The sequence below is a fragment of the Oryzias latipes genome, chromosome 13 (genome assembly GCF_002234675.1).
Source record: "Oryzias latipes chromosome 13, ASM223467v1".
NCBI classification, from domain to species: domain Eukaryota; kingdom Metazoa; phylum Chordata; class Actinopteri; order Beloniformes; family Adrianichthyidae; genus Oryzias; species Oryzias latipes.
The window spans coordinates 8,643,992-8,664,116 of NC_019871.2; the positions used below are offsets into that span (position 1 = coordinate 8,643,992).

Sequence of the window (20,125 nt, forward strand, 5' to 3'; positions counted from 1 at the left end):
CTGGTTTAATGAGATAATGTGTTCTATTGATAATCAATAATTACATATTTGTTAACATTACTGTTAACAGAGATCATGAATAAATGTTCTTTGATAAGTACTTGATTCTGTTGCTTGCAAAGAATCTATCTAATCAAAACCAGATCATAAAAACTATAAAATGAATTAACTCAATAAAGGTGGGATTATATAAACTTGCTTCTTTTTAAGCAATGAAACAGGCTCTTGTTAAGTCAAGTTAATGATCACTATTTAGTTAAGCAAATGTGATTTAAGTGTTTTTTTTTGTTTTCGTTTATTTTTTTCATTTATGCATTTCATCATTTCTGTAATGTGTTTGATAAATCTGTGTGAATTCTTTGTTTTGACTGCAATGCATGAAAATCAATCAATCAACAATAATTTTAATAATAATCTGTTGAATTTAACTGACCGATATGTCAGCTAACAAATACACAACTGCTGATATTAAAAATGCAAATCAGTTTCAACACTTTAATGCATCAAATTTGAAGATAAAACAACATTTACATAAACTTCAATCATTATATTTACAATTTGTACAGTTTTAAATGTATTTTTAAAAGCATCTTGTCTGAATACAGAGAACTTACATTAAGCCACCAACATGTAGTGCCTGAGCGTCAATCATAACCAGTTCTTCATCATTCACCCACTGATCCTCAACCAGTGAGTCTGTGGGCTTTATAGCTTTTTCCGTTCTGAACTCGTTGGCTGTTCCAGATCTCCGAGGAGGGTTGAAGGTTTTTTTTACACATGGAGATGAAACGGAGTCCAGAACTGAGAGAGGTGGTGGAGAGGGGATGCGAGACAGATAATCTAAAGCTCTTCTTCTTTTTAGGATTTTGGGGTCTTTTTTTGTTGAAGATGTTTCTGCTTGAGGGTTTTTACTGACGGGAGTGACGGATCCCGGGCTTCTGATTGGTTTCTGTAATGTAACCTGAATAAAAAGCAAAAACAAAACTTTAACTGTGCAGCAGATAGGTAATAATTAGTCCAGCATGAAGGGAAACTCAGACTTGCCTTTGATTGGTCCTTTTTGTCAGACGACAAAGGCAGAGTTTGCTGTTTCACAGTCATAGGGGAGACAAAACTGGAGCGACCAGATTTGATCAAATGTGATAGTTTCTCTTCGGCGTTTACATGAAAGTTTGCTTCATGCTGCAAACAAAATAAAACACGCAGTAAATATAAACTCTTACAGGAGGCAAACTGCAGTAACAAATAAGTTACCATACTTTCTCTCCAAATTTCACATAGATGTGGTATTTGGGGATGAGAGGTGTAGTTTTTTTTCTGAATATTTTGAAACTGTACCTGAATAGCGTTCTTTAACTGGCTGAGGGATTCCTGTAGATGACCTTCTTTGGGGTTTATGGAGAAGAGCGTCAGATCTCCAGCATACACAACAGGAGTGGGGAACATGGACTGACCCCTGAGCTGGAGGTTGCTTAGAGCCAACAGGACACGTGGTTTGACCACATCCTCCAGGCCGGTTTGGGACAGGCTACTAAAGCAGCGGATCTTCACCAAGTTCAGTTTCCCGTCAGCCAGATAAAACGCAGGAGAGGAACCTGATTTCAGAACCACAAGTTATTATTTAGTTGATAATGCACTCCACAAAAAACGCAAAAAAATAAATAAAGCGCCAACCCTGTGCATCTATGACACTGACGACATATCCGGAGAGATCCACCTCTCCGCACAGAGGTCGGAAATCTGGATTCTGAAGACTCTCAAAGTCTGTGGAGACCCTTGGTTGAAAACGTTCTGACATCCATTGCTGTGATGCCTGTGTGAATAAGTTAAATATTAATAATATATTTATCTTCAATAATACTGTTCCAGCTGTGCAGAAAGCTGCTCGTTTGCTTTGGTACCTGCAGGACCTGGAACTGTGTTTTCTTGGTTCCAGTGAGCTGAACGGTTTCATGGCTGCTTCTCTTCTTTCCTTCTGCAGTGGCGAGGTTATAAACTTTGTATCGACCACCTTCCTTCAATAAAGACTCGACATCTGAGGAAGGTCGCCAGAGACTCAGCTGGTAAACTATATGGACGAGAAACAGAACGTACCACATCAGTGTGTGTGACACTTTGAATGTTGAACATACATTTAGAAAAAGGGGAGATACCACAGCTGGGTGGGCCCAAAGAGTCAGCAACACTAAGTCTCCACACCGGAGTCACGTCTCTTTTTGGACATTTGATTTCTTGGTCGTCTTCTTCCAAAGCTCGATGATAACGATCCTGCAGCTCGGCCTGCTTCCTCTCCATCAGTGAACGTTTGTAGGCGTGAAGAGTCTGCAGCTGTTGTTCACTTAAATGAGCCTACAGCACAAAAATGAGCAGTTCAATAAAAAAACAAAAACACATTTTCATGAGAAATAAAGGCAACAAACTGGAAAGAAAAAGTCACCTCGAGGTAAGTTGGGTCATCTCCCACAGCTGCATGCAGCTCCTCGCCATCCTGCAACTTTGCAACGTCCAGATTCTGCTTTCGTCGCAGAGACTTGTTTTTCTCTGAAGAAGAAACATTTATGTAAAGCTTATTCAACTTCAGTTTGGACTTAAAATCCCTGTTCATTTTTAGATCTGATGTCAAAGCCTTCCCAGGGGTCTTTTAATTATGATTACCGTACACAATTTTTAGGCAAAATCAAAAACTGACGTTTTCAAGGACAGTTTCTGCAGAGCGGCAGGAGTTCATTGAAAATTTGCCTCCACGGTGTTGGGATTCTGCCCCCCCCTTTCCCCTTCCCATTGCTGAGAGCCTTCTGTTTATATCCTCTCCTGCTAGCTTACAGCCCATCACACCCCCAGCCTAACATTACCGGTGCAACAAAAGTTGTGAACAATATTGGAGCTATCCAGACGAACATGGATCTAGTCTTCTACAAGCGGATGCATCAGAGTGGAGCAGAGCAGGGAGCTTGTGGCCCGCTGCAATAACTTGTACATCACACTTACAAGCTTTTTCAAACAACATTTTTGTGTCTGCTCCTGATTTAAGACTGAATAAAGAACAATTTAAGATCATCTTTCTTTATTTAGGTCCTCCATCATGAGAAAAATGCCACAAGGACACGAGTGGCACAATCTTTATCGGAGTGGGTCTTTAAAACATTCAAATACAAATGTTTACCTCTCTCCTCGTTTTCAAATTCAGCTTGGACCTTAGCAAACAGCACTTCCATTGCTTTATGCTTCATTTCATCAAATCGCCTGGCTTCTTTCTCTTCTGCTCGGGTCGTCCGGAACACGACGCCTCCATCCGCTTTTCTCTCCATCCACTGGAAAATGTCATTCAAATGCACGGGGATTTAGCTTTAAGCCTTCATGACCAAAAGATGCACCACAACAATGCTGAAGTAAACAAACCTGTACAGGGTAGCTTCTCAGTACGACGACGTCAGCACATCCTACCGGCCCTCCGTTGCTAAACAAAGAAGCGATTGGAAGCAGGAATGGTCGGGGATCTCTGTGGAATCCCAGTTTTGTATCCCACCGTGCCCGTCTGGTGCTATTGGCACAAATCTAAATAACAAAATTCTTCTTATGTGGTTGTTTGGCAAATTATTTGATCATTTTAACCCGTAAAATACCTTTAGCATGAGCGACTCAGGTGCTTCCAGAGGGGGACAAGCATCCTGTGACCCCACCAGCTGGGCCCCATGGGTGATCAATTTACCCCCAACAGCCAGGAGGCCCTTGTTCAGCATGGCTGTCAAAGGTTGGTCCAGCTGGGCTTTAATGGCGTACCATCCATCGGTCAGCCAAACAACTGCAGTTGGAGCCTGCGTCTTGGGATCCGAACTTTCTGAGCCGCTCGCTCCACCTCCTTTGGAGGCGATCCCACAAACACAAAGGACGAGCGTTTTGGCTGCCGTGTCGTCCTTTTCCGTGATCTTCCTAAGAGCGGGCCGGCGACTGTGGTCGACCTCCACGTCATATCTAGTGCAGTTACAGAAAATCAAAGCTTTAAAAGGTTAAAGGAGAGGTCATTCCAGAGATTAGCTGTAGCTCTAGCAAAAGCAAATCTAGCTAACATTTTGCCCAAAAGAGACCCACCAGTATTCCATAAAAACAGGCGAACATGAAGCTTTATATCATTAACCTGTACTTCAGCTGCAGTAGAACCTGCTCTGGAGTGAGACAGATGCCCCCCATCCTTTCTGGAAAGGATTTTTCCATAGAGGCCTGCTTCCAGATGATCCATTTGTAGTGATTGTACCCCCATGCTTCAGTGATCAGTTTAGGATCCACTCCGGGAGTGTCACACAAAGCTCTAAGGCGAAAAACACATTTAAATAGGATTTATTAGACAGATATGAAATGTGGAGAGTTCGTGTTAGCATGAGATCCTATTGGTTTAAAGGATACCGAAAGAATTCTTCTTTCCCTGCTGTCCCGTCTTTGCTGGGTATCAAGCAGCCTCCATCGGCTAGCTTAACCCCACCTTCATCAATCAAAACGTCTTGTTTGAAAAAGTGCAGCAAATCAAAGCGAAAAGACTCGGCGGTTTCGCTTGTGATCCCTGAAACTTGCCGATGGACGCCATATCTGTAAAGCTGCACAAGGAGCAGAAGGATAAGATAACATGAGCCAAACGAACAACAGCTAGTTGAAGAAGCTCACCAGTCTTTAAGCCTCACCTGCTCCGGAGGGCATCTCGCCGGGACTTTTCCATTCACTGCATCTTTCAGCGGGATCTTTGCCACTCCTGAGGTTTTTGTCAGAAACAGGCTGCCTTGAAGAGGCCGAATGTTCTGGCGCTTCTTCTTCCTGATCCGCATGTCCTGCATGTCCCGTCCGAGCTCGGTGTTCAGAAAAACTTCACAAAACAAGAAACCTTTAATTTTGTTCACACGAGTAATCCAATTACTTCTGCTGTTTTGAATGGAGATCATTCAAAAGGAGTAACATACCTTTAGAAAATGCTGGAACAGCATGGGACTCAAAGCAGACCGACCCACCATTGACATCAACATTTGGATTGTTTGTCTTATTATTAGGGTGAGTGTTGACAATAGAAAGGGCACTGCTGCATTCTTGGGCGTTTATAGTGGAAGGAACATGAGAGATGCTGTTAGATTCTGTCACAGATGGAAGCTGGTTGGTATTCTGATCCTTTTCCCCCTGTAGGACAGCTCTTTGTTTTTTCAATGGTGGAACAAACACTGGCGTTCTCGTGGCTTGTTGAATCACTGTCGTCTTGCTAGCGTCTGACCTGGCATTTTTATGAAATGGAGGAACAAAAGGGCTCATTTTGGGACGAGTCGATCTGCTGTCGTCTGGCGTTAAAGGTTGTACTGTTGTTGTTTTGGTTTTTCCGTTGCTGTTCAGATTAAAAAGAGACTAAATTACACATGGTGTCTACAGATGTACAGAAGTTACATTTGAATCCTTTTTAAGACCATTGCAAATCCAATTTGTGTATGCATGTACAAAGAAAATGAACATCTTGCAAACAGTAAATAGCCTAAGAACAAGCTAAAATGATAAACCAGAGTGTAGCACTTCTCACATGTTATAAATCATGCACCATCATTGTTGTTCTGAATATTTATTATTAATCAGTAAATTTCGTGTCAGCAAACTACTCCAGAAAAAAAAAAACAACAAATCAAACTGTCATCATCTTCAGATGGTCACAAATAAGAAGTAACCAACAACATATGATCTTAACAGTCTTTCAAGTGTCAACAAGCCTATTGAGACTCGTCACCATCGTCAGCACCCAGATCACCTCTGGCTTGACCTTCTGCACGTGTCATTCGGCTGGCTTGATCCCCATCGTGCCGAGGTCAGAAGTCTTTTCGCAAACTGGACACTATTGTCAAGTCGTTTCTCCATTTACACGTTCCCCTTTTCCAGGGCTCCAGACTGCGACCAAATGGTCGCATTTTGCGACCAAAATTTGAGTGTGCGACTGAATTTTACATCCAGTCGCACATGTTCTACCAGTTAATTTGCCTCCCCCACCCTCCGTATTTTTAATACACTAAACGTGGAAGGGGCACGTCGATGATCAATGAAATGAGCAATGAAATAATCAATGAGACGCGAGCGCACACGCACGCAGACAGACACACACTCGCACACATACTCATGAGACTCAAGCACACACTCACGTTTCATTGAGTGATGCCTGAGGCGGCCAATGCGTGTGAGAAGATTAGGGAATGGCCACTGTAAGTGGCTAAAATGCGTGGAGGGGGAGGGGCCTACAGATAATCGAGCGCGCGTAAACATCTGTGGGAAGGAAACGGAGACAAATATCATCACAACCTGATATGTGCGTCTGAGCTATGAGCAAGCGAACTATTGATTCGTTCTTCCAACCTGCAGCTAGTGTACCAGTGCCAGAGTGTACAGCAGGGGTCTCAAACTCGCGAAGCAAACCACGGTTCTCATACACGGCTGTTACGGCAGCACAATGTTCCTGCAGGAGATGGTCAGCTGGGGAGCATAAATGTCCCACACCTACATGCGAGGGCTTGAACTTTAAACACGTGAAAGCAACAACACGCTTTAGTCTTAGACGCACTTAAAACATGTGGGGAAAATGCAACGATAGACGTGTTTAAGATGATCCAGCACCGCACCTGGATCGTTGGGGTGACCAGGCCCGGGGATGGGGGGGCATGAAGGCGAAGCTAAAGCGAGACTGAAGGACAACAGGAAGTTGTAGTCCTTAACCAATTTAGTTTTAATATGCCTCTCCCCCTAAGTATGACCTGTGATATTACATCTTTTGTAATTATTTTAATGTTTTGTAATGGATGTAGCCTTTTTTTAATCAATTGGTATTTTCAATTATTTTAATTGATCACTGAACTACAAAAACCCATCAGGACACATGTCCCATAATGCATTGTTTTGTAGCCTGTAGGGCAGCTTTCAGTCAGTTCAGTTTCCAGCTGTGTCCGGGTAGGTTTGCCCCTTGCTCCCACCCCTTTCTCCTGAAATTTTTGTGATGATTGACAGTTGTTGGAGCAAAAACAAAAATATACGTCTCACATCAGGTGATCTGCGCAGCGTTGCGTCCATCTGGGTGATCTCAAACACGCTTATTGTGCATCTTGGCTGCACCTATTTGGTGTCGCCAACATGAATTTCCATCCCCTAATGTTTACATACATTTAAGTATTGTTTGAAACTGTGAAATGACCGAAAGGTTACTACGGTAATCACTTTGTTACTAAAAACTTTTTTTTATTCTAAATGTATGGTATTTTGTTTACTATTTGTACTGTCATGACAGCGATGGTGCTGTCAGTTTAGCTTGTTGTTGCATCTTCAAAAGTGCAGAATAAAATATGACACTGAATTTGAAACAGCACATTGTAATTTCTGCATCTATTATTAAAGTATTTATTCGTAATACAGTGGAAATTAGTAGATTTGGTTAGCATGTTGATTTACGGTATGCGCCCCTAAATTTTCTGGTTGTGCCCCAAAAATTTTCAGTTGGGGGCCACAGTGCTCCTAGTGAAAAAAGTTAGTCTGGAGCCCTGCCCTTTTCCCGCTCGGATGAACATGAGCTCATTAGTTAGTTGGGGTTAAACAACCAGTTCACCATCGTATGGCACAACACAACCTGAAAACTGTTTTTTTTGCGTTGACAAGAAAACATTTAAGACTCATTAGAACCTAAGGCAATTTAATGCCTTCTACGGTCTTATTCAGCTTTTCAAAGCTGGAAAACTAGATTTGAGACCTGAAAATGCAGCAGGAACTTACTAGTGAGGTTTTGTGATGTTTGGATAAAGACTTGAACTGTACTTGAAAACTCCTCTGTCCTTCATTAAACCTGAAAAGCAAAAAAAAAGTATGTGTACATGACAAAGGAACTCAACACTCAACCTCAACACTTTAAAATATATGACAATAAGAAAATAAAAAATATCTGGTGCCTATTTTAAAAAGGAGGTTTAGCAGAGCCTGAACTCACTAAGAAACTGGAAAGTTTCCGTTTCAGAAAGGTTGAAGCGGAATCTACTCTGACTGGGAGAAGACTGAGTTTATCCCACGTATGCAGAAAGCTCATATATAAGAATTCACCATGGCAACACATTCTAACACGTTTCTACACTAAATGTGAGCACATAATAAATAAAAGTATGCAGACAGATGTTGCTGCTTAAATGAATCAAGATGCTATTATTTAAATTAAATGAAGTCTAAAAGCTTTAAATTAAGAACGATTAAAAATAATACCAAGTGAGGAAACATTTGACTTCAGAAGGAATTATGAATGCTGTGCAGGGTGGGATTAAATATGAATCATCAAGATGATCACTGACAGGAACTAATGCGAATAAATATCTTTATGATAAAGACAGAACTATACATAAAGTTTCTTTATTTAAAATAAACAAAAGAGAAAAGATAGAGGAAAAAGTAAAGACAAACTGAAATCCTTATTCATGTCAAGAACAGATGAAGCAATGAGAAAAGAGAGCAGAATATTCTCTAATGCTCACATTTCAATGCAAGTGACTTACCAAGAGGACAGCTTTTCACAGGCTGGAGTGCTGAGTCTTTTGAACCATCATCAGTCTGGTTAAATTCTTCCAGTAATTGTCTTTTTAGAGGAGGCTGACCTACATCACAAACATGCAACAATTTGTTATTAATGTGTCAAATGAAGCATGTTAAAATCTGGGACTGAAGTTTTTCTGTTTCTGCTCATCTGATGAGGTTTTAGTGCTTTCCAAGCACCATGAGCTTCCAAAATGCTGTTAAAGCTCAAAAAGTATTAAAACATTAAGAAAAAACTATTCTGCTCTGATTAATGAAATTCTGAAAAGGTTTCGGACATTTTCTCACTTACCAGTTGGATCTGGATCCCCAATCAATCTTTTTCTTGGTCCTTTTTCTTCTGCTTCAGTCCCACTGGTGGTTTGTGGGTAATCTTGCTTTAGTGCATTTTGTGAAGCAGGAGAGAAGCGTAGGCAAGCCAGATCCTCGTCTTCCAGCAAAGCCTTTGTGCAGTCCAAAGCCTCCTGGGCCAGAAGCCTGTGCTGGGTTTCTGTGCAGCCGGTGAGGTTCAGGGACTGAAAGATCAGAGCTGAAGACTCCTCAGCTCTTGTGTTTCTAGATGTGTTGCTGCCGCTTTCATGATGTGAGTTGCAGACCATCACGTGTGACGTTTCCGGTTTGTAGTTCTCACTTTGAACAGCAGCCTCTGATGGAGCCAAATTGGAAAGATCCACATCTGAACTTCTACGTACATCTTTTACATTAAATAGATCCAATTTTTTGAAGCCAGAGGAGTCAGAGCGACAATCATCAGCAACTTCCGCCACAAGATTGTCTGTTTTTGCTGGACTTCTCTCTGCCACACATACTCTTCCTCCTGCAGATGTAAAGCCACAGAGCATTTTGTCTTTCAAGCCTGGGGCATCTTCTTGTTTCTGCTTGACGCTCCTTGTGTCTGTAAAATCAGGGCCATCGGCTCTGATGTCACTGAAAAGACTTTTCGCTTTCTGTAAGGCCTTCGATGAGAAAGTCACAGCTTTTCCACTTGCTGCAAAAAACCCACTTGAAGCAGAGACTGGAATCTTGCAAAGAGGAGGAGTTGCAACTTCTTCCCCTTCACTGAGCAGGGCTTTTGCTCTTTTTAGGGCTTCACTTGAAACTACGACTGCGTTTCCACTGGCCGTCTGAAAGCCTGCGTTCTGGTGCAGCAGAACATTCGCCTTTTCTTTTACTGATGTGGTTTTGCTTTCAGTCCATCCATCTGCAGGGCCCTCAGAGGGGTTCACCATTATTCTCTGATCTTGTTTGGAAAGATCAGCAGTCAGCCCGGTAGTTTTCCTCAAAGGTGACGATGTTTCACTGCTGTTGTACAAACTAAAGTCTGTCCTTTGTGCAGCCTTTAAAGCTGAATCATCCTCATCTTTAAAGAGGTGTTTTGCCTTTATTAAGTTCTTTTTAGACACATGAACTTTTGCTCCACCGGCAGTTTGGAAGCCAAGATGTATTTTTTCTTTGTCATCAACTTTGTCTCGATTCTGTTCAGTTGTCCATGTCTGGGAAACGTCTGCTTTATTTCCACTTAAACTGATGTCACTGAACAGACTTTTAGCTTTGGAAACGGCCTCAGATGACACTGATGCAGGCGTCCCACTTGCTGAACAAAATCCTCCCCTGAAGGGCAGGACACTGGCCTTGGATTGCAGTGGTGTTGGGAGCGTTTTGTCTGCAGGTGCTTCACATCCATTAAACATAGATTTTGCTTTTCTGAGAGATTCAGATGAGAATGTGACTGCCTTTCCATTTGCAGTCTGGAATCCGACATTTTGAAAGGATAACAAGTCCACATTTGGAAGAATTCTTTGGTTTGTGTCCTCAGAAGGTCCACTTCCCCTTTCATCTGGACTAGATCTTACCATCTCATTGGCCCCCTCACTAAGAGGAAGCTGGCACTCCTGATCTTTTGTTAATACTGCATTTTCTGCATCCACATCAACATTTTCTAACAACACATCAGCCTCTTGCAATTCTTTGTCTGAAACCAAATCATCCAAGTTTTTAAAGAGGTGTTTTGCCTTTATTAGGTTTGTTTTTGATACATGAACCTTTGCTCCACCTGCAGTTTGGAAGCCAAAATGTATTTTGTCTTTGTCATCAACTTTGTCTTGATTCCGTTCAGTCGTCCATTTCTGGGAAATGTCTGCTTTATTTCCACTGAAACTGAACACATGAACTTTTGCTCCACCTGCAGTCTGAAATCCAACATTTTGAAAGGATAACATGTCCACATTTTGGTCTTCTGGACATCCACTTACAGGTTCAGAAAAGTTGAGACTTTCTCTTTGACCTGGATCAGACCTCGTCTCCTCATTGCCCGTCTCACTAAGAGGAGGTTGACACTCCTGATCTTTTGGAAATACTCCATTTTTTGCATCTACATCGCTTTTCAACAACACATCTGCCTCTTGCATCTCTTTGTCTGAAACCAAATCATCCAAGTCTTTAAAGAGGTGTTTTGCCTTTATTAAGTTTGTTGTTGACACATGAACTTTTGCTCCACCTGCAGTCTGAAATCCAACATTTTGAAAGGATAACATGTCCACATTTTGGTCTTCTGGACATCCACTTACAGGTTCAGAAAAGTTGAGACTTTCTCTTTGACCTGGATCAGACCTCGTCTCCTCATTGCCCGTCTCACTAAGAGGAGGTTGACACTCCTGATCTTTTGGAAATACTCCATTTTCTGCATCTACATCGCTTTTCAACAACACATCTGCCTCTTGCATCTCTTTGTCTGAAACCAAATCATCCAAGTCTTTAAAGAGGTGTTTTGCCTTTATTAAGTTTGTTGTTGACACATGAACTTTTGCTCCACCTGCAGTCTGAAATCCAACCTTTTGAAAGGATAACAGGTCTTCCGGACATCCGCTTACAGGCTCAGAAAAGTTCAGAGTTGCTCTTTGACCTGGGTTAGATATCTTCTCATTGCCCATCTCACTAAGAGGAGGTTGACACTCCTGATCTTTTGGAAATACTGCATTTTCAACACACACATCGTTTTCCAAGAACACATCTGCCTCTTGCATTTCCTTGTCTGAAACCAAGTCAAAGTCCTTTAAAAGATGCTTTGATTTTAACTGATGCTCCTCTGACGCGTAGGCATCTGCTTCATTTGAAGCTGTGAAAGCAGAATACATTTTCTCCCCGTTGCATGGGACATCTTTGTGTTTCTTTACGGTTCCTGCGTCTGAAACACCGGGCTGAACTGTATTCACGCTAATGTCGCTGAAGAACGCCTTAGCCTTCTGTAGAGCCTGAGATGAGAAACCCACAGATTTACCATTTGCTGTACAAAACCCAGAAGACTCAGTACTTGGAATCCTTGAAGGAAGTATTAAAACACGTTTTTTTTCGTTGACTCCTTCATTTTCACTGAACAGTTCTTGTGCTTTCTTCAAAGCTGCAAACGACACAGTAAGTTCTTTCCCACCAGCTGTCTGAAATCCACATATTTTTGGCTGCAAACCCTGATCAGTAGGATTTGCTGCCTTTGATGTACTCTTGTTTTCCTCCAATTGTCCTTTTCCATTCTCAGGTGTATGGATTTCTTTCAAAAGGTATTCACAATATTCCATTTTGTCCGTTGACACAAAACCTTTTTTCCCACCTGCAGTACAAAATCCAGCAGCAGCAGCAGCAGCAGGGCAGTTCTCATTAGAGTCAATAGTCTTTGAAGTAATGCACAGCAGGGAAGGATCTGGCTTTGAAGCAGAAAATGAGTTTCTATGAAAAGGAGCAGTCATTTTCAAAGCCTTCAGTTGGTTGCTATCCACCTTCACCATTTCCAGGTGTGGTTCTTTTATGCGACATGGTAGCAGTTTGGCGTTTTCAGTCACAGAGCATCCACTGACATGTTGTTTAGGAGTCTGAGGCTTTTCATTCTCAGAAGCTAACTCTTCGTGGTTTTTAAAACAATTCCCAACTCTTTCAGCATGAACATCCTCTTTGACTGTATATGTTGGATTCTTCGTGCACCTACTTGGATCCATGGCGCATTTTTGTTTGGTGTTGAAACCAATTTCTGTGCTTTTGTTGCTTGATGACTCTCGATTTGTCGTAAACCCATCCAAATCCGCAAACAAAGCCTTAGCTTTGCTTAGACACTTGTCGGAAACTCTTAAAACTTTTCCTCCAGCAGTCTTAAAAGCAACACCAGACACCTTGCTTTGTAGTTTGCTAGCCTGCACCGCTCTTTGTGGATCATCTGAAACAACAGATGCCTCGTCTTGACAGTTGTCCTTTAAGGAGGGAGATATGTTTTCGTTTCTTGCACATTGTAATAAATCTGAACTAAAACTATCATCAAAATCTATGCCAGCAAGAAAATCAGGGTCCAGTTCTTTGTCAGCTTTTTGTGGTGAGTTTCCATCGTCTTGTTGCTTTGCTTTTAGGGTTTTGAAAGGTGTCAGTTCAAACTGGCTGTCTGTTTGTTCCAGGAGAGAACAAAGTTCAGTCACATCGTCTGTTTGTGATGCAGTTAGCTGGGGGGTGATGCTACCAAATGTTTCTGTTATCGAAGTTTGAGTTGGCTTTAAAGAAAAAGTTGAAATGTTCCCAGTTTTATTATTTGTGCTTCTTTTTGTAGTGTCACAATCAGATGTGGTAGGTTGATCATAAAAAGCCGTTTCACTTTCAGTCTCTTTGAAGATCTGCTTGGCTCTTTTTAGGCTGGCTGAGGAAATGTGTATCCCTTTATTTGAAGCAGTTTTGAATCCTAGTGAATGCGCAGCAGGGAGAGAAGTTGATGTTTTCTTTGTCTGTCCGTCGTGTTTCGGATCATTTATTGCAATGCTGTGAATATCACCCGTTCTACTCGGTTGCTGGATAGTGACGTCTGTGGGAGACTTATTCGCTCTTCCAGGGTCCACCTCCTTTTCTTTAGACGTTTCTGCACTGATCAGCTCAATGTCAGCTTTAGTACCTGAAGGCCAGGTTTCAGGAAAGGCCTTTGTTGGTGGAAAGACAGTTTCAGTGTGAAACTCTGATTTGAGCTCTGTATGTGTTCGACTAAGGCCAATATTTTCTGAGAACGACGATGCAGTGAGATTAGTGCCGTTTACAATGGCAGAATGAAAGCCGCTGTCGTTTACAGGAACATCAGAGATGGGAAACATTGAATTAGAGATGCTATTACACTGATGGTGAGGGTTGCCTTCTCCTGCTTTCTGTTTTGCTTTTTTCATGGCTGAGAGACAAGCCGATGGCGAGAAGTGATCTCGAGATTCAGGTATTTGGCTAAAATCTTGTGCAAATTCTCTACAAAGCTGCGACATGTTAGTTTTTACCGTGCCGACCAGATTCACTTCCACAGGTTGATTTTGTTTGAGTCCTTCAGTCTTCCCTGCGTTGCAGCAGTCTGTATTGTTTGGTGCACTCTCCACCTTTCCGACGCACAATCCTTCTAAAAGAAACCACAAGAAAGAAAAAAACATGAACTACAATAGCAAAGTTTTTGTCTGACATCTGTGCACTCATCAAATAGAAAATATCTTACCAGAACATGGAATTTCAACAGATGAATTTATTTTCATGGACTGAGGTTCTGGAATCCCAACTGTGTCAACAAATCTCTTTTTGCTCTGGAATTCAGCATTTTGGATTTCCTTAGATGGACCTGAGAATTGACTTGAATTAGCTTCTCCCTGCAGTTGCTCTTGTACAACATTGCCTCCCACTGAACAAAGTGGGATTTCAGATAAGCTCAGGGGTGACCACTGGCTGGTCGCAGCATGTCCCATTTTCAAAAGTGGAGACAAGCTACATCCACCCGGTTCTAGATGACCGTTTCCCTCTTCATCCGAACTGGCTTTGCTTCCAGTCAAGTCATCTTTTGAGCTGTAGGCATTCTCTTTTGCCTGAAGGATTTGTTTTCGTTTAGTCCTCTCAGGCTTCACTTTTCTCAGAGCTGAGCTACTATTAGCAAAGAAAATAGAGAGGGCATCTTCAGCTCCATCAAGAACATCTGCTACTGCGCTGCGAACGTCTCCATCTTCAATAGCGTCTGGAAGCTTCTGTTGCCAAACACGCTCTTCTTGGTTTGAGAAAGTCTCAGGATCGAATTTGGGGGAATGTGGACCTACAATTAGAGAAAGACAAAACGTTTAAATGACATGTTATAACACAAGTTTGCCATCTGGGCTTAAGGAACCAAAAGTAAAGTAAAATGCATTGTAATGTTTTAAAAATTCAAACCTACTAATAAATGTAAAAATGTGTATTAAAAAAGGGTCATTACCTTGAAAAGCAATGGGATCATTGTTTTTTGATGCTTTGCTTGCAGATGACTTAGAGAGAGAAGGGAAAAGCTTTCGTACAAACTAGGAGCAAAAGGAAAAAGTTTCATAGGAATTAATTTGCAAAAAAACCTTACACACATATAGTTTTAGTTCTGATTGCTTGATCAGAGTACTCACTACAATATTTCCGTCTGTGGGAGCATTCCCTGTACAAGGTTTATTATCGGCTCTAGCTAAAAAAGAAAAAGAAAAAAAACAATAAAAAGACAACAATCTATTGACAAGACAGATCTTTAGACCCATAACTGGAATTCTTCTTTCACTTACACAGAATCAAGGTGGAGGGAACTGCTGGTGGTGTATTCAAAGAACTGGTCCATGAAATGTCGGGGTTTATTTGTGCACCAAGACTTTCAGAGATGTGCTTGGCATAGCTGGTCTTTGTTATTAACAAAACAAGAAGAAACAAATGTCGCAAGGCAGAAGAACTAATCCTGACTCTAGCTTAATCTCTAAAAAGATACTTCCAGAACACAAATAAGTAACCTTTTTATGATACTTACTGTTGATTTATTTGGTGTTGATAGTAAATCTGTAGAAATATGAAAAAAAGAAAACATCTGACATTCCTAAATACTGATCACATATAAGGAATTCACCAAGTTTGAGCAGAGTGATGGTTAACTGACCAAAACTGTCGTCACTTTGAGGCTGAAAAACGTCGCATTTTTCACCCGAGACACTGAAAAGAGCAAAAATGCCATTTACGTGGTCAACAGCAGAAAAACAGATGCGGCAGTGACAGTAACAACAGGATAGGGCTGGGCAATTAACCGATTCATTCGAATTTGTTGTTTTTCTGAAAGATTTTTTTGGTTTTATTTTCCCAGCTCTCTTGTGCTTCCGTTGTTCAGAGTAAAGTCAGTCTGCTGCAGAAGTGATAACAGCAACAAGCAAAGAGGAGCTACGTCCGCAAGGCTGAAAAAAACAAAAACTAGTGTAGACGCAGCGAGAAGCACCCCCCTAACTTCTGCTGGTTGCCTCCGTGTAGCTTTTCAGCTGATGAAGCAGCGGAACATATGAGGATTTTTAACCGGATCCAGAATGAACTGGAGGATAAACCTGTTGGACTTACAGCAGCACCAGAAAGTTTAATAAAAAGTGTTGATTTGGAGACAGCGGTGTTGTTACACACTGATGCTACGATGCTATCATCATGCTATGCAAACGGGCTGTTTTACCCGAGCTGACTTTAAGACATGGCGAATAAACGCAACAAAATTAATTCATGGAACATTCATAAAACTTTATTTTATAAATACAATAAGAGGCACTTTGTATGAAGCTTTATTAAAAGTGCCTTGGTAACATTTAAAGCTGAAAAAATGTGTTAATTAAATTCTATCATTTTGTAGATTTGTTAAAGAAAGTAAAAGTAAGGGGGGAAAAAATTATTAAAATCCCAAATCGATTTTGGAATGAACAAAATCTGAGATTTCATTTTTTGGCCATATCGCCCAGCATCTAAAGGTTACACTCACCCCTGTGTTGTAAGTTGAAACAAACAAGGGCTTTGGGTTTTACTCCACGGCAATGCTCCCTTACCTAAATGGTAATCCAGAAGAAGAAAAGTAGTTGTAAATTTTGCAATTCATCATTTCCAAAACATGTCAGTATATTTTTTTAAGAAAATTGTTATGAAATCAATTATAATCTTTTAATGTCTGTTAACGAAATGCATTTTATTATAATGTATTTCACAGTTCCACTCCAGTTATCTTTTGTAAAAGTGCTCCCAGTAGCCTTTTAATTATGATTATGCCGTCTCAGTTAAAAACCTGACATTTAACCAGAAATGCTCCTCTGAGTTGTGGGTGTGGAGTAAGCCTCCCACTACTTAACCCTCATCCACTGCTTACACGCCCAAATACCTCCCCAAACTATACAGCTGCAAAACAAAATGCCAAGATATATTCCAGCCATCCAGGGGGGGATTCCAGGAGGCATGTTTAAACTAGCCTGAATTTAACCCTGAACTCTGGCTGAAATCCGCCTGAACTTGCTTACTCGAGGTATGTCGGTTGCAAAAGACCGGATATGAGTTAGCGTAATTACTCTTGACTTGGTAACCCTGGGTTAATGCTCGTGCACAGCAGATATATAAAGACATTCTCAATAGATCGCCGATTTCTGGAGTCACCGTAGAAACGTGTGGAGAAAAAAAAGAGAGCGCTACACTTTTGTGAGACGGAGTCGGACATTTTAATGACGTCGTATGAAGATTATAGGTCCATCAAAAAAGTAACACTGCTGCATCAGCAATAAGAGTTTCTGCATGAAAAAAAAGAACAAAGTAAACGCACGATTTCTGATCTTATTTCCATTTTCCTTGTGACGCATATATAACTTATCCAATTTTGCCAACTTAAATGAATTACTTCTATTGGTAACAAGTAATTGAGTTAAATTTAACCTAATTTTCTTACGTATGTTATATATATATGCAACTCAAATTTACATATTTATCTAACTAAATGTCACATTACTCTAATTCAATTCATCTTTTTTCCATCTTAATTAAATATAATTCTTGAACTCTCATATGTCTAAGTTTGAGCCGGCAGATATGCTCATTTGTATAACAAAAAAAAGAACAAAACTCTAAATGCGTTTTACAGAAATTCATGTAGAACTTTTCTAACCTTGACATTACACTACATGACTGTAGGGGTGCTGTATAAACTCATCATCCTCTCCCTGCCTCTCACTCATGGTGCAAAGGCTTAAGCATAGTAGGACAAAATAACTCGGCAAAACACAGTAAAACAGATAAACAACTAAACTCATTTGGACAAAAACCCTCACTTAAACCCAAATCCGTCCAGGCAGGCAAAGGGACTGATATCCCAGAATCCCCTTGCGGTGCCGATCTAACAGCAGCACCAAAGTTACACCTACTTAATTGAATTAATTTGAATGAAAGTAAAATAATTGTCTGAAAACTACGTGTTGTTTTTAAGGTGACCTAACAAAAAAATGATTTATCTTAACTGAAGCAAATAATTAAGTTGGATCAAAGTAAAAAAGTTTATTTTTCCAACATCCATATGTGGTCTTATCACCCTCTCACGGTGGAAAAAGTATTATCTGAGCTTCTTCATCCACTAAATCATCTTCAAATGGACACGTCATACTGCTTCACCTCTCTGTAAACAAACTAAGCTTCAACTAAACCTGCTCCGGACCAGGTTATGTTCAGAGAATGAGTTGCTATGGCAACTTGACCTACCCTGAAACATACCTCCATTTCTGGAACCGAAAGCTGAAGTTATCAACTTCCATAGCCTCAAATTTACCGTGGGAGCTAGCATAAGCTGCTTTCTGGAATACCCCCCAGGTAAACAGTTTTGAGCCAGATGCCAGTTTAGATGAGGAAAACGAAGACGTACATCGATCTACGTATCTACATGTGGATGGATCGGAATGGAGTGGAGCAGGAAGATTGTAACTTGTATGTCACACATGCAAGCTTTTTCTTATTGTATTTCTTTTTTGCTCCTGATTCACAAAGATTTGAATGAATAAATACTCAGATATACAATTTTAAGCTTAATGTTCTTAATTTATGTCCTCCATCATGAGAAAAACGCCACAAGAACATGTCAAAAACACAATTTTCATCGGAGTGGGTCATTAAAGCCAAACTGTCAACTCTCACCTTGTGGTAATGTGAATGACTGCTCATCCTCAGTTTGAGGTGACACCACTCGACTGTGTCGGAAAACCTTTGGGGTAGAAAAGAGCTGACTTTCCACTGCAGGTTTTTCTAGAGTATCCTTGGAGTTTCCCTCTTGATTCGCACAAAGATCCTCTTGATCAGACAGGCTTCCCTCAATAACAGATGCTTCTGCTGTCAGCACCTCAAACCAGTTGGGGTCAAGAGGTCCCAGCTCGAAAACAAGAGCTATAATATAAGTACATGATACAAAATAATATGTGATGCTTTTGTCTTTGCTGCTGCTAAAATTAACTTCCACAGTTTGAAACATCAATCTGAGATTTAATATCAGTTTATTTAATAATCACTTTTTAATGTAGCTTTTATAACGTCTTACCTTTCCAAACGTCATCCTTAAAAATATTATACATGTTAGTTAGAGTTGTGTCTTTTCCAGGCGACCCAAACAACAGCAAAGGTTTGTTTATGGCCCACACCTGAGAAGAAAACAAGCTCTCTCAACAACAAGTGTTTCTAGTACAGACAAACAAACACTTTTAAAATAGACTAATTAGGAAGCTCATCAAAGTATCAACTAACTAAAATATATAATGGCCTAAGAAATGAATAATACACTATATATATTAACATGTTATTTGCTATAAGTGGGTATAATTTTGCTTGAACCGTAACAACATTTAGCCCCAAGCTAACTAGCTCCCTGTTGTCAGGCGAAATAACACTTTGATAATCACTTAAAAAGTAGAAAAATCGAAACAAATAGTGACTCTAATTAGATCGTGACTCACCAACACGAAATCTAAGAATGAAAGCCTGCATGTCACGAAAAAACGTCCATAATAACATATACGAAAAGCTAAAGAAAACTTTGAAAGTGAAAAACACAGGCAGTTAAAAACTAGCCGCTATGGACTCACGGGAAAACAAATCTAGCGCGCGCAGCATTCCGGAAGTCACAATGACTTCAAAATAAGAGACGTGTGACAGCCTTGTAGCTCGAGTGCGACAGAACAGTGGACCCCAACCCCCGGGTTGATACTGATCCCTGGGACCGTCGGTACTAATAATATAACATACATGAAAAGATAAAGAAAACTTCGAAAGTGAAAAACACAAGCAGTTAAAAACCTAGCCGCTGTGGACTCATTGGAAGACAAATCAAGCGCGCCGCTTTCCGGAAGTCACATTGACTTCAAAATAAGAGAAGCGTGGCGGCTTGAGTGTTGGGGGCTTGAGTTCGACATCGTTATTTAATTTATGGGACACATGAATCGAATGAGCTATTTGAAGATTGAATAATAATTCAGGAAACGCAACATATTATTTACATGTCTTTCCCACAAAATTGAAAATGGCATTTATATCGCTTATAATTAGCTTTATGTATGAATATGACAGAAATGCATAATTCTAACTTTCCATTATCTTATTTCCCCCCCAAAACAAAATACTAAATGTGTTGCGACCTGCGGGTCGCCACATAAAATTATGCAATTTTTAGTATTTTTCAAATTTCCCCTCGCATCTCATTTATCTAAGTTGCTACGTGTCAAACAGTGGGCAAAAAAGGTCACAAGATGTTTGAATA

General features: G+C 40.6%; 1 protein-coding gene across 1 annotated transcript; it reads right to left on the minus strand.

Annotated features, from left to right (window-relative positions):
• Positions 1–463: 463 nt before the first annotated feature.
• brca2 (BRCA2, DNA repair associated) lies at positions 464–19,482 on the minus strand. The gene is made up of 27 exons (XM_011482350.3): positions 19,326–19,482; positions 18,914–19,013; positions 18,517–18,762; positions 16,340–16,403; positions 15,488–15,540; positions 15,362–15,390; positions 15,126–15,237; positions 14,976–15,031; positions 14,798–14,879; positions 14,057–14,638; positions 8,858–13,963; positions 8,529–8,627; positions 7,765–7,834; positions 4,947–5,356; positions 4,674–4,852; positions 4,402–4,589; positions 4,136–4,306; positions 3,624–3,972; positions 3,400–3,555; positions 3,164–3,311; positions 2,438–2,541; positions 2,154–2,349; positions 1,902–2,068; positions 1,675–1,813; positions 1,339–1,595; positions 1,045–1,182; positions 464–961 (listed from the first exon to the last, which is right to left on the minus strand). The coding sequence occupies exons 2-27, from the start codon at positions 18,945–18,947 to the stop codon at positions 611–613; spliced, it is 9,486 nt and encodes a 3,161-aa protein (XP_011480652.1). The 5' UTR covers positions 18,948–19,013; positions 19,326–19,482; the 3' UTR covers positions 464–610.
• Between the last annotated feature and the right edge of the window lie 643 nt (positions 19,483–20,125).

Excerpts from the sequence above, each read along its gene's own strand:
- brca2 (XM_011482350.3), bottom strand. The coding sequence starts at position 18,947 with ATGTATAATATTTTTAAGGATGACGTTTGGAAAG. Across the intron at positions 15,032-15,125 it reads TCCCTCCACCTTGATTCTGT|CTAGAGCCGATAATAAACCT; the intron begins GTAAGTGAAAGA and ends TTTCTTTTTTAG. Across the intron at positions 4,590-4,673 it reads CGAGATGCCCTCCGGAGCAG|CTTTACAGATATGGCGTCCA; the intron begins GTGAGGCTTAAA and ends CTCCTTGTGCAG.